The 13,074-nt window shown below is 48.5% G+C and overlaps 2 protein-coding genes across 2 annotated transcripts; one reads left to right on the forward strand and one right to left on the reverse strand.

Annotated features, from left to right (window-relative positions):
- The first annotated feature begins 3,703 nt into the window (after window positions 1–3,703).
- Window positions 3,704–8,165, forward strand: Slc25a35 (solute carrier family 25 member 35). Its single transcript, XM_032913269.1, has 5 exons — window positions 3,704–4,947; window positions 6,366–6,431; window positions 6,845–6,997; window positions 7,309–7,443; window positions 7,590–8,165. The coding sequence occupies exons 1-5, from the start codon at window positions 4,573–4,575 to the stop codon at window positions 7,761–7,763; spliced, it is 903 nt and encodes a 300-aa protein (XP_032769160.1). The 5' UTR covers window positions 3,704–4,572; the 3' UTR covers window positions 7,764–8,165.
- Window positions 8,131–9,504, reverse strand: Rangrf (RAN guanine nucleotide release factor). The gene is made up of 5 exons (XM_032913270.1): window positions 9,295–9,504; window positions 9,095–9,211; window positions 8,769–8,925; window positions 8,595–8,680; window positions 8,131–8,388 (listed from the first exon to the last, which is right to left on the reverse strand). Exons 1-5 carry the CDS (start codon window positions 9,369–9,371, stop codon window positions 8,268–8,270), a joined length of 558 nt encoding a protein of 185 aa, XP_032769161.1. The 5' UTR covers window positions 9,372–9,504; the 3' UTR covers window positions 8,131–8,267.
- Between the last annotated feature and the right edge of the window lie 3,570 nt (window positions 9,505–13,074).

Here is a 13,074-nt window from a genome sequence, read left to right on the forward strand (position 1 = left end):
AGCAGGAGAGATGGCTCAGCAGTTAAGAGCACCCGACTAGGGGTTGGGGATTTAGCTCAGTGGTAGAGCGCTTGCCTAGGAAGCGCAAGGCCCTGGGTTCGGTTCCCAGCTCCGAAAAATAAGAACAAAAAAAAAAAAAAAAAAACACCCGACTACCCTTCCAGAGGTCCTGAGATCAAAACCCACCACCCACATGGTGGCTCACAACCATCTGTAATGAGATCTCATACCTTCTTCTGGTGTGTCTAAGACAGCTATACTCATATATATTAAATAAATAAATCTTTTTTAAAAAGACCATGCTTAAAAAACGAAAAAAAAAAAGTGGACAGAACCTTAAAAATTAAAAAAAGCGGGCTGGAGAGATGGCTCAGCGGTTAAGAGCACCCGACTACTCTTCCAGAGGTCCTGAGTTCAATTCCCAGCAACCACATGGTGGCTCACAACCATCTGTAAAGAGATCCGATGCCCTCTTCTGGTGTATCTGAAGACAGCTACAGTGTACTTATATATAATAAATGAATAAATCTTAAAACAAAACAAAACAAAATTAGTCATCAAATGACTGTGATAGTGTAGAAGCTGAGACAGGAGGCTCTCCAGTTCAAGAATAGCTTTGACTTTATAGTTATAATATCTCAAAAACAAACAAACGAAATGGTCTATCTAACCACAAAAGTTAGGAATTAAATTGTGCATGGTAACACATGCCTTTAATCCCAGCAATCACAAGGCAAGACATGTGGATCTCTGTGAGTTCAAGGCCAGTCTGGTGTACATAACAAGTTCCAGGACAACCAGAGCTATAAGAGACTCTGCCTTGATAATAATAATAACAACAATAATAAAAAATGAAAATTAAGAACATTTCTAAATCAAAGATGCCTATCTAAGCCAGGTATGGTAGTCTATGTTTGCAATCCCAGCACCCAGATGGCAAAAGAATTTCAAGTTCTTTTTTTTTTTTTTTTTAGTTCTTTTTTTCGAGCTGGGGACCGAACCCAGGGCCTTGCGCTTTCCAGGCAAGCGCCTACCACTGAGCTAAATCCCCAACCCGAATTTCAAGTTCTAATCCAGCCTGGGCTACATGAGACTATGTCTCAAAATAACAATAAAAATAATAAACAAGAGACTGACATATATACATACGCATACACACAAGCTCTAAAAGACAAGGGTATAACAAATTGAGCAATAAAATAAAGTATGTTGGACCATAAATATAAAACAAATATCTATTAGTCCATAGGGATATCAGCAATATAAATTAATGTATAAATAAGTATATAAATGTATTAGTGGGAACAGACATCTCATACAGATGAATTCCATGTAGCTGTTCTCTTTTCATGGAGGGAAGAAATAGCTGTCCCCGTTTTTTGTTTTATTTATTTATTTATTTATTTTTTTTTTTAAAGATTTATTTATTATATATAAGTACACTGTAGCTGTCTTCAGACACACCAGAAGAGGGCATCAGATCTCATTATAGATGGTTGTGAGCCACCATGTGGTTGCTGGGATTTGAACTCAGGACCTCTGGAAGAGCAGTCTGTGCTCTTAACCGCTGAGCCATCTCTCCAGCCCTTTTGTTTTATTTTTATTTGACTTTATTTTGTCTTTTTAAAAAAGATTTCTTTTTCTTATTATTCCTGTCTATGCATGTATACATGTGCATATATTCCTGTCTATGCATGTATACATGTGCATATATTCCTGTCTATGCATGTGTACATGTGCATATATTCCTGTCTATGCCTGTATACATGTGCATATATTCCCGTCTATGCATGTATACATGTGCATATATTCCTGTCTATGCATGTGTACATGTGCATATATTCCTGTCTATGCCTGTATACATGTGCATATATTCCTGTCTATGCATGTGTACATGTGCATACAGTACCCACAGAGGCCAGAAGGGAGCATCAGATACCACTAGTGGTTTGTCAGCTGCTTTGAGGGTGCTGAAATTAAATTGGATTCTCTGAAGCCAGGAGGGGGGATGAGGGAGAAGAGAGAGTGACCCATGCCTTTAATATCAGGAGGCAGAAGCAGGTGGATCTCTGAGTGTGAGGCCAGCCTAGTCTGTAGAGTGAGTTCCAGGATAGCCAGGGCCACACAGAGGAACCCTATCTCAAACAAAACAAAACAAAACAAAACAAAACAAAACAAAACAAAACAAAACTGGGTCCTCTGGAGGATCACCCAGTGCTCTTATCTGCTGCCTTTAACCCCAGCACTTGGGAGGCAGAGGCAGATGGATTTGTGAGTTTGAAGCCAGCCTGGTCTACAGAATGAGTTCCAAGACAGCCAGGGCTACACAGAGAAACCCTGTCTTGGGGGAAAAAAATTACTTAAAAAAAAAAACACCTTAAAAATCTGTCAATCTCTAGGGCATCTGGAATTAGAGACAGAAAGTGTATGCTAGTAATGTTGGATGTTAAGTACCCAGGGGGGCTTAGTGAAAGACAAAAGGAGGGGTCCACCTGCAGAAAGTTTCTGGTTCAGGAAGTTTCCAGAGAGACTAGATGTATTTCTAAGTTTCCAGGCACTGCTGCTGCTATAGCAACCATACTTTTGAGACCCACAGACTTTAAACTCAGGATGTGAAACCAGGTGTGGTGTGACCCTGTCACCCAGTATTGCAGCAGTATGGAAATCTTCAGCACTCCACATGCTGAGGCAGGAGGATTTTGAATTTGAGGCTCCTAAAGGCTACTACACACAGCAAGGTTGTCTGACAACATATGGCTCAGATCTGGCCCCCAAGGCTTCTAGGAGTTTCAGACATCTAAGAACAATAGGAATGGTTTTCTTTTGTTGTTGTTGTTTTTTTTTTTTTTTTTTTTGAGGTATTCCTAAAAATAGGGATGTTCGAGGCTGAATACAGATAATTTGAAAAGTCATCAGAAGATGCTCAACGTGCATCATGACCTGAACATCACCAAAGAAAGGAGCAGGAAACTTCAGGAACTGGAAAGGGTTCTGTCAACTCCAGACTTTCAGTATATTACTGAACGTGTAACACACGGGCAACCTCTCTTTTGGAGTATGTCCCACAGATATTATCTCATTTTACAAGGGGCTTCTGAGATGATTAGTAACTTGCCCACAGTCATCCAGATAGTAGGAAGGAAGATATTAGTCCACTAAGGAAGATGTTAATTGGAATTCAGCGCTAAGCAGGGTTGACTGTTATTCAGCTGAGCCCTCTGTTTCTTCCTGCCGCCCAGATAATGCCACCTACACCCCTACTTTTTTTCTCTCCAAGCTTTCTAAGCTCTTTTCCAGTTTCTTTCCCATGGGCTCTTTCATAATTATCCATACGAATGAAGCAAGGACAAGAAACAAGTCTGCTCTGTAACCTAAACCTCGCTGGAGAGGAAATGGAAATCCTTGTCTTGACCTGCCCGGCCTCCTCTAGGTCATTGTGACGAACAAGAGCTTAATAAGATCAAGTTTTGTTCCCTGGCTGGGCTTCAGGCCTCCCTTCTTTGGCGCCCACAGCTGGCCACACCCTGGTATTAGACCCTACAAACACTTTACTCGGCCTTAGGGGATGGGTGCCTTCCAGCAGGTGGGTGCCTTCCAGCAGGTGTGTCCCGTCTTCCCCGCAGGCGGGACCGCAGTTTCCGGACGGTCCTGGCATCCGAACAGCGCTGGGCGTGGCTGTGGTCAGGCAAACAGAGATGACCTGGGCTAGAGGACGATCGCAGGGAGCCCGCCACCCACAGGAGGAGCTGCGCAACCCTCCGCGCTCAGCCTCTGCATCCCGCCCCACCCCAGTTCCTGGACAGTGATTTTTAAAAACCACAAAGAAACAAAAAAACAAAAAACCTGCGGGCCTCCCGCACCCTCCCAATTTCAAGACTTGGAGCCGGGGTGAGGAGAGTTAACCAAACCGGTTCTAGTTGAGGCTGAGGGCCCGGCCGCTGGCAGCGCCTCCCATTGGCTGAGGAGCCGGCTCTGCGCTGATTGGCTGAGGAGCTCGGCTGTAGCTCTTGAGAGTCCCCATTGGCGCTGCGTTCCAGGGACCCGAGAGTGGCGGCCCGGCCTCCGCAGACTAGCTCGGGTAAAGGTGCTCCAGCTCCCGTAGCTACCTTGCCACGCTCATTCTTAGCCAGAATCCTAACTTCCTTCACGACCCTTCTCTTGCTGTCGCCGAACAACTTCGGGTCTTCCCTCTGATTCTTTCCCTCTTGTTGCTTTTCTTTTTCCTGCTTCTCCAGCTACCATTTCGCAACTCCGCGTTTTCCTAAAATACTATTTGGTCCCCCTAATTTGTCGTCCTAGGCATCCCCACCTGCCAGCTTCTAACTTCTGCTCCTCCCTGATTTCAGTTCCCTTGGTCAACAGGGCCTTGTTGCCACACTCTCCTTTACTCCTCTTTCTTTCCTTTTTGCTACCCTCTGATCCCCAAATTCTCTCTAGCCTTACTTGACTTCTTGACATTAGACCCTGACACTTTAACTCTCTAAATTCCTACCTGTTGCAGCCTAGGCTTCAAAAAGCCAGGTGTTGTCCTGATATCCATCCCTGCTTTCTGAAGCTATTTCTACCTTTACCATGGACTTCTTGATGAGTGGTGTGGCAGCCTGCGGGGCCTGTGTGTTCACCAATCCCCTGGAGGTTGTGAAGACCAGAATGCAATTGCAGGGAGAACTGCAGGCTCCAGGCACCTACCAGCGCCACTATCGAAACGTCTTCCACGCCTTCTTCACCATTGGCAAGGTGGATGGCCTAGCTGCCCTGCAGAAGGGGCTGGGCCCTGCGCTCTTGTACCAGTTCCTGATGAATGGCATCCGACTGGGCACCTACGGGCTGGCAGAGTCTGGGGGTTACCTGCGCACTAAAGAAGGCACGCACAGTCCTGTCCGCAGCGCCGCAGCTGGGGCCCTTGCTGGGGTCATGGGAGCTTATCTGGGAAGCCCAATCTACATGGTAAGAAGAGGGGTCTGGTTTGGGGACATAGGGTGGGAGTCTGCCCTTCACAAGGGCATCGGTGACAGGGTGCTGTGCCCCTTAAGCAGGAAAAAGCACAGGAAAATGCTGGCAAGCTTCAAGGCCTGATCTGCCACCCAACTGACTCTGCAGTGTGTTGATAAAGATTACAGACTTAGCTTCTGGAGAATTCCTTTGAGTTGGGGGTGTCGTTTGTTTGTTGAGGCAGGGTCTCCCATATTGTAGTATCAAAACTTCCTCTGTAGCACAGCTTGGCTTCTAACTACAACCCAAACTCAGCCTTCCCAGTGCCTCAGTTAACAGGTATGCATCCTAGCTGCCTACAGCAGACTTCCGGGAACTCAACCCTGGCTTTGAAAGTATTCGTTGTTGCCACATCTGTAAGACAGTAATAATAATTGTAGTCTTCTGTGGAGTTGAGAGGACTGAAGGAAACAAATGGGATGTTCATGTGATATATAGGTCCTGGCAGATGGTAGGCATTTGACAATATTCCTCTCCTTTCTTTCCTTCCTTCTTTCTTCCTTTTTTCTTTTTTTCCCCTTGATATAGAGCCTGGCTTATATGGCCCAGGCTAATCTGAAACTCACTATGAACCCAAGCTGACTTGATCTTCCTTGCCTGTGCCACTGGAATGCTTTGACTCCAAGCATGTGCCACCATGCCTAGTGGCTGTGTAGCTTTTATTGTCTTATTACTGAGGCTGACTTTGTGTAGAAGGATGAGGAACCTGAGAAACATGCATCACTGAGTGTACGTCAGGAAAGTCCCAGCCATTACAGAATCACACTTTCAGTTTACTCCCGGGAGTTATCAGATAGGGGAGAAGGGTTGGGGAGCCTGAGACCCAGAGATGGTAGGTGTCCTGATCAAGGTCGCACAGCTGTTTGTTGCTGGCTTAGTGTAGCTGAGGGAAATGAGATGATCTACAGGAGAGCCAACTCGGTCTCACTCCTAGTGCGAGATTTGAGGACAAAGGCATCTTCAAATATCAGCTGAGCCCCTTTGGGTAGTCTGACAGGGAGGCTGGTGGAGGTGACAGCTGAGATCTGCTCTGGAATGGGAGCTGGCATAAGAGGCTAGACATCCAGAGCTTGCCTAACACGAAGTCTTAGGAAATATTACCATCCTCCTACCTCCACTCCCAACCCCCAGTCCCAAGGGAAGGAGGATGTGGAGGGGAGGCAGGGTATCTTGAGGTCTGTCCCCTGGGACTGCAGCCAAGGGACAGAGCCTCATGACCAATTTGTTAAGTGGGAAAAACAGTAATTACCAGATTAAAAGAATATATTCATTGCTTAATACCCTAGAGGAAGTGTGAGGGATTTGGGTGTTTTGGTCTCCATGGTGGGAAGGTGACCCCTGAGACACAGGCTATGATACTTTCTTGTCTCCAGGTGAAGACACACCTACAGGCACAGGCAGCCTCTGAAATTGCTGTAGGGCACCAGTATAAGCATCAGGTGAGGGTTCCCCAAACCACTGGCGCACCCAACCATCTCCCCCAGTTTTTCCCAGCTTTCTGCCTATGCCTGGCAGCTCCAACTCTAGCCCCTGCTTTGCCCAACCCCCTCAAGCCCCGCTCTGTCAGACCCTGGAGCCCAGCCGGACCCTTATGCCCTTGTGCCTCAGCTCTCCTGCACCTGTTTCTCCTGCCCCATTCTCTTGCCCTGCTGAGGTCTGCACTTCCATACCTCCAGCCTGAACTCTGGGTTGGCAAGTGTCAGCAGACACCTGAGGGCACCTGTTCTGGCTCTAAGCCCACACTGGACTTGCTGTCTGGACCACAGGTGCATGGCACTTGACAGTGTTAACAGAAGGCAGTCCCCAATGCTCAGTGACTGAACCCCAACCACATGGTCTCCCCCCTCCCCAGGGCATGTTTCAGGCACTAACCGAGATTGGCCAGAAACATGGTCTAGTGGGGTTGTGGCGTGGGGCCGTGGGCGGCCTGCCCAGAGTTGTCATCGGCTCCTCCACCCAGCTGTGCACCTTCTCATCCACCAAGGACCTCTTGAGCCAGTGGGAGGTACTTCCTGGGAACGGGTGGGGACATCCTTGGAATGGGAAACAAGGGTGGAAAAAGGGAGGTGGGCCCTGGTTCAAAAGTGAGGGAATTGTAGGATGATTTAGGAGCAGTGATTCCTTAGACAGATTCTGTCATCACCTCATACTAGAAGGGGTACCTAAGCCCTCTGGCCACTCCTTCAGTTATCACTGTGTTATCTCTGATGGTATGGAAGCTCCCAGAATTACCAGTTGTGTGCCCAGGGCAGGGCCTGTCCTGCCCTAAAGTTAGATGACTGTGTGGTTGATAAAAAACCTTTATCTTTCTTATAGATCTTTCCTCCCCAGAGCTGGAAGGTGGCTCTGGCAGCTGCCATGGTGAGTGGAGTGGCAGTAGTCCTGGCCATGACACCCTTTGATGTGGCCAGCACAAGGCTTTATAACCAACCCACTGATACTCGAGGCAAGGTAAGGAAGTACTGTAGGGTTCAGGCTGACAAGAAAAGCTGGGGGTGGAGAAGCGGATCCTCAAATGCTGCCTAGAAAGGCGTCTGACCCTGGTGGGCTCTGACATGCTCCTCCTGTGCTCTCCCTTCCTCTCCGACATGCTCCAGGGCCTCATGTACCGGGGGATCTTGGACGCTCTGCTGCAGACAGCTCGGACAGAGGGCCTTTTTGGCATGTACAAGGGTATAGGTGCTTCCTATTTTCGCCTCGGCCCCCACACTATCCTCTCCCTCTTCTTCTGGGATCAGCTGCGTTCCTTTTACAGCACATATGCTAAATAGTGCTCACTCTCTTGTACTCCAAATCAACACTCTTTGGGCACCTCTGCCTCCACAGCTTCCTGTATCTCAGTGACTGCTGACCGATCTGACTTTTCAATGCACTTAAGGGGGACAGCCACGTCCACTCCTCTGTTCTCCTAGGGTTGAGCCACTAGATGGGTCTTGCTTTAAATTTCCCCACAAGTCCCCCTGAAATATTTCACACCCATCTCAGGGTTGAATCAGTCACTCCAAAGTGTATTTCTACTGCCATTCATGGGTGCCCCCACCCCGACTCCCCGTTCCTGTGCACAGCTTTAAACTCCCCCTTCCAAGACCAAAGGGAACTGGGAGACCAGGTGTCCTCTTAGATTCGAAGCCACAGAAATTATATTCTTCATAAAGCAAGTTTATTTCTGCCGAGGAGGTGTCTTATGTTCACATCCAGGGAGGCAGCAGAAAGAAACTCCCCCTCTCAGAACTGGGCCCCTGAGTCCTCAGCAGCACGCTGTGTTTCAACCATCTTTACTGGGGACCAAAGAGGTTGGGATCATGAAGAGTCAAACTAGTTACCAGCTGCTCAAAGTTACCCAGGCTCCAAGGTGGACATGACAGATTTTCAGGGCCAAGAGGCCTGCTGTGACACCTTAGGGTAAGGGAACAGAGGGAGAAGGAAAATTGTCCAGCTTGAGGTGCACAAGATCACACTTCCTATTCCCCAGAAAACCAGGAATCCCTGACCACCCCCAAACCTGTGGCCTATTACTGCTTCCCTGAAGGAGTTTTGACCCATCCAACTTAATTGTCGTGGGGACCCAATTGCAAGCTTCCCACCCGCTCCTTCGTTCTTACGGGGGCTGATTGAAGGTGAGCAAAAGATCAGTCTGATACTGGGGCAACCGAAGCAAGGCCTGATGCAGTGTGACATCCTTTGCTACCTAAAGGGATCAGAATCGGCATGCTTACCAGGATACCTGGAGTTATCCCTTCCCAGCTCCAGGGCATCCCATTCACCGTGGCCCTCACCTGTTGGTTTTCTTTAGCTACCTGCTGCTTGCCAGAAAGGAACCAGGCATCTTGACAGCAGCCTCTCAGGGATAAGTTCTCCAAACAGAGAGGCTGCACAGATAGCACGTGCACACTCCTAGCCCCCTGCACCCCGCCAACGTCCTCAAAATGGTACCTGGCATGGGAGGAACATGAGTAGGGAGGGGCATCTCTGAATAACCCAGTCCCACCCTCGAGCCTGGCCTGCTGCTATTGCCCTTGGAGTTTTCGTCCTGGATAACCGTCCAGCCACAGGCCCCGCCCACTTCCTCGGTTCCCGGCCTCCCGTTGGCTAGCTTTCTCACCGCGCAGCCGCTTCGCCCTGCACGTGGGCCTGCAGCTCCAGAAGTTCTATGATCAGACTCTGGTCGGTCACAGGATGGCAGAAAACTTCTTGGTTGTCTGGCACCGGTCGGAGGTCACTGGAGAAGGACAGGGACACTCTAGTCTCTGGCTCTTTCCGGTAACCCATCCGACCGGCCTCCAGGGCGGCTGGCTTTCTCACCTCACATCAATGGCCCCTCGGGGGAGGATGGCGGAAAAGGCGCCTCCGAACAGTGGACAGTTTCTGGCGGCCTCCATAGATCTAGTACTTGAGTCTGGACATTAGCGAGGTTTTAAAGAAACCTACACGGGTCTTCGAGGCATCATTTCCCCTGGTGTTCCCGGAGCAGCCACTACCTCCTCCGGTCCTACTAAGCTCTTGGACCTTTAAGATCTGGTCACGCCCTGCGAGCACGCTGACCAATAGGCGCCCGCGCTTTGGGGGCGGGGCTATTCTGGGGGGCTGGTCTCAGGCTCTTGGGAAGGAACCTGGCAGAGTTGGTTTGCAGTCTGACTTGGGTTTAGGATTCATGGTGCTAGTGATGGGTTAATCCCTCGTGCCCACTTGCTCCTTCATTTTTAAGGAGTCGTACCTTCTAAGAAGATCACTCGAGACTGTCCTTAAGGACAGTCGTTCAATTAAAGGGCTTGTCTAGATGGCAGGTTGTGGGGCCACTTGGCTCCAATGGACCGACATGCAGACCACTAATTCCAGGATCTAATGCTGGGACTTAGGGAAACAACAGGCCCAGGTGTGGGACTGGGTTAAGATTCAGACCTCAAGGCTTGATAACCTAACCCGAGGATTACGTTTCTAATCCTCTCAAATCTTCCCCTTGGGAGGGCAAGGGGAAGCCCTCTCCTAGTACACCTGGACCAAAGCACAGATTAAACCATTGTTTTTCCTTTACGGATTTTTAGAGTGTTCTTTTAAGTATTTGTTGAACTTTTATCCTTCCAGTTAATTTCTCCTTTCATCCTTGATCTCTAGCACCTGGCAAAACGCTTAGCACATAATAGGCCTGGTGGTCTATTGTTGCACTACTGAATAAATCTACTAGTGCCAATGCCTGGAAGCCACGAGGCCACCCATACCCTCACGGATTTTACATAGCATCTCTTTCCTAGCTGAGAACCGCTTGGGGATTCTCACCCTGGCCAAATGAACCCTCATAATTTACTGAAATGGAGCCGAGGGTTGCATGCCTGTTGGTGCTCATTTCCTTCATGAGCCTGACAATACAAAAGTACGCCTCACCAAGGTGTAGAAGCATCAGTGCAACTTGCTTAAAGTTTGATTTACAGAGCTCTTGAAGGCACCCTAAAGGGTGTTCTAGCCAGGACATAGGTGTAGAAACTTAGAGACCACAGTGTGTATGTACCTAGGAGGCACAAATATGCATGGGGGAGGGCAGGTAGGCAGAGTCAGGGAGTTGTGAAGGTGGTTAAGGATGGAGGATGTTGCGTGTTTACTTATTGTTTGCAATGCTAGGGATCGAGCCCAGGGGCCTCTACAATTAGATTCTACCCCCCTCCTCCCTCCCCCCTCTCCCTCCCTCCCCCTCCTCTCCCTCCCCCCTCCCTCCCCTCCCCCTCTCTCCCTCCCTGTAACTGAACCTTAGCCTCTTAAGTGCACTTAAGTGTGCCCCCACCCCATTTGGATACCTTACTTCTTAGGCATTGGTCTTCTCTCTGAACCTTTCCTCTTTTCTTTTTTTTCTTTTTTCTTTTTTTCGGAGCTGTGCGCTTGCTAGGCAAGTGCTCTACCGCTGAGCTAAATCCCCAACCCCCTTTCCTCTTTTCTTAAGCACTGTTAGGAGTGAAATGTGTCCAAGCATGGTGACTCATGCCTTTAATCCCAGCACTGAAGAGGCAAAAGCAGTCAGATCTGTAGTTTTTTTGTTTTGTTTTGTTTTGTTTTTTCTTTTTTCGGGAGCTGGGGACTGAACCCAGGGCCTTGCGCTTGCTAGGCAAGTGCTCTACCACTGAGCTAAATCCCCAACCCCAGATCTACAGTTTGAGACCAACCTGTTCTGCATTGTGAGCTGTAGCTCAGCCAGGGTTATATATTGAGAATTGAGATGTCGGTGTCCGTGTCTCTGTAGGAGAAGGAGTATGGCAGGCCCCCATGGGATAGAAGGAGCTGCCCATGGAGGTCTTCGGTTTGTCCATGTATGCCTGTCTCTCCTCCCCACCAGGAGCAGCAACAACTCAAATAGCTTTGTACGCAGTCAGGCAGATCAGAAATCCTTGGGGAGAGACCTCCAAGGACATAAATGCTATCAACAAGTTCATAACACTAAGAACCAAGGACGGAGACCTATAATGAACCAGAGGGAGGAGAAAGTTTCTTCAGCTTTCCCCTCTGGCGTTCCTGGCATACCTCATGTTCCACAGTGGAGTAGGCCTTTCTCCAGCCTCTGAGTTCTTGGGATAGGAAGTGGGGAACAGAAATGTGCCAAGGCAGATCTCTCCTTGGAGAGTGGTGGACGGCCAGCTTGTCTTGGCAGATCTCTATATCCCTGCTGTTGGCTCACCATCCCTCTCTTGGTGTCTGCCATTTCTACTGCTCTTCTCAGTGCTGACACCCCAGTATGTTCAAACTCAAACTCCCTTCGAAACCGGAACTACCTGGGTCCATTTGTTGTCATTTGATCTGAAAGTACCTATTTGGCAAGCTCTCCTGTTTACGTCGTCCCGGAGCCAGAGTTCAGTGAAAACCTTGGCCAGGCTGCAGCTAGGACAGGTGTCCTGGGACAAATGTCAGACGGCACACATCTGTTCTCATTGTGTGAGTGTCTCCAGCTCAGTCGGCTGGAGGCAGTACACCTACAACTGGGACAAGCGGTTTGGTGCTCTGGAACGGTCCCTGCCCTTTGAAAGAGCCAAAAGAGGGGTTGGGGATTTAGCTCAGCGGTAGAGCGCTTGCCTAGGAAGCGCAAGGCCCTGGGTTTGGTCCCCAGCTCCGAAAAAAAGAACCAAAAAAAAAAAAGAAAGAGCCAAAAGATCGACTTCAAGGGGCCTGGCGAGATGGCTCAGCAGTTAAGAGCACATGTTACCCTTGTAGAGGACTTACAGGGTGGTTCACAATCATCTGCAACTCTAGTTCCAGGGGAACTTGTTCCCATTTCAGACCTCCACAGGTACCAGATAGACATGTGGTAAGCATCGGTGCAGGCTCATAAAATAAAATATATAAATCCAAATGGGAAATCAGTGCCAAACATCCCTTTATGGAAGAGTTAAGGCAACACATTTCTTGTATGCTGCAGCTTTAAGCCTTCAGTCCTACCATGAGTCTCTTTGAAATGTTGGTGAAGGTCAGAAAAATGTTTGTAAATCATGAAATAAAGTGTGTAAGAACACGAGACAACTAGCTTATTTTGTTTGCTTCTCATTACGTCGTAGTCTTGGCTGGCCTGGAACTTGATATGTAGATCAGGTTGGCTCCAAACATAGACATCTGTCTGTCCTGAATGTATGTGTACTCTGTGTGTGTGTGTGTGTGTGTGTGTGTGTGTGTGTGCCAACCAGCCAACCAGCTAGTCATGTGCAAGTGTCCTTGGAGGCCAGAGGAAGGTATGGATCCTGGGAGCTGGAGTTCCGAGCATTTGTGATCTACCTAGTCAACGAGTCATCTCTCTAGCTCCATTATGGCAGCGTTTTGCTTTTCAAAATTTTCTACATTTTTCTTGATGGGAATGATGTTTTCATTTACAAGTATGTATGTGCACCACCTGTACGTATGGCCTGTATATATTCCCAGAGGGAATCAGAACCCCTGAAACTAGAGTTACAGATCACCAGGTGGGATGCTGTTGGACCCGGTCCTCTGCAATATCAGTGAGCGCCATGGGAAAGCCATCTCTCCAGCCCCCTGCTTCTGTTTGAGACTGGGCTGGTCTTGCTGTGTGGTCCAATCTGGTCTTGAATTTGAAATAGTGCTTACTTCCATCTCAGC

The sequence above is a fragment of the Rattus rattus genome, chromosome 9, assembly GCF_011064425.1.
Source record: "Rattus rattus isolate New Zealand chromosome 9, Rrattus_CSIRO_v1, whole genome shotgun sequence".
Lineage (NCBI taxonomy): Eukaryota > Metazoa > Chordata > Mammalia > Rodentia > Muridae > Rattus > Rattus rattus.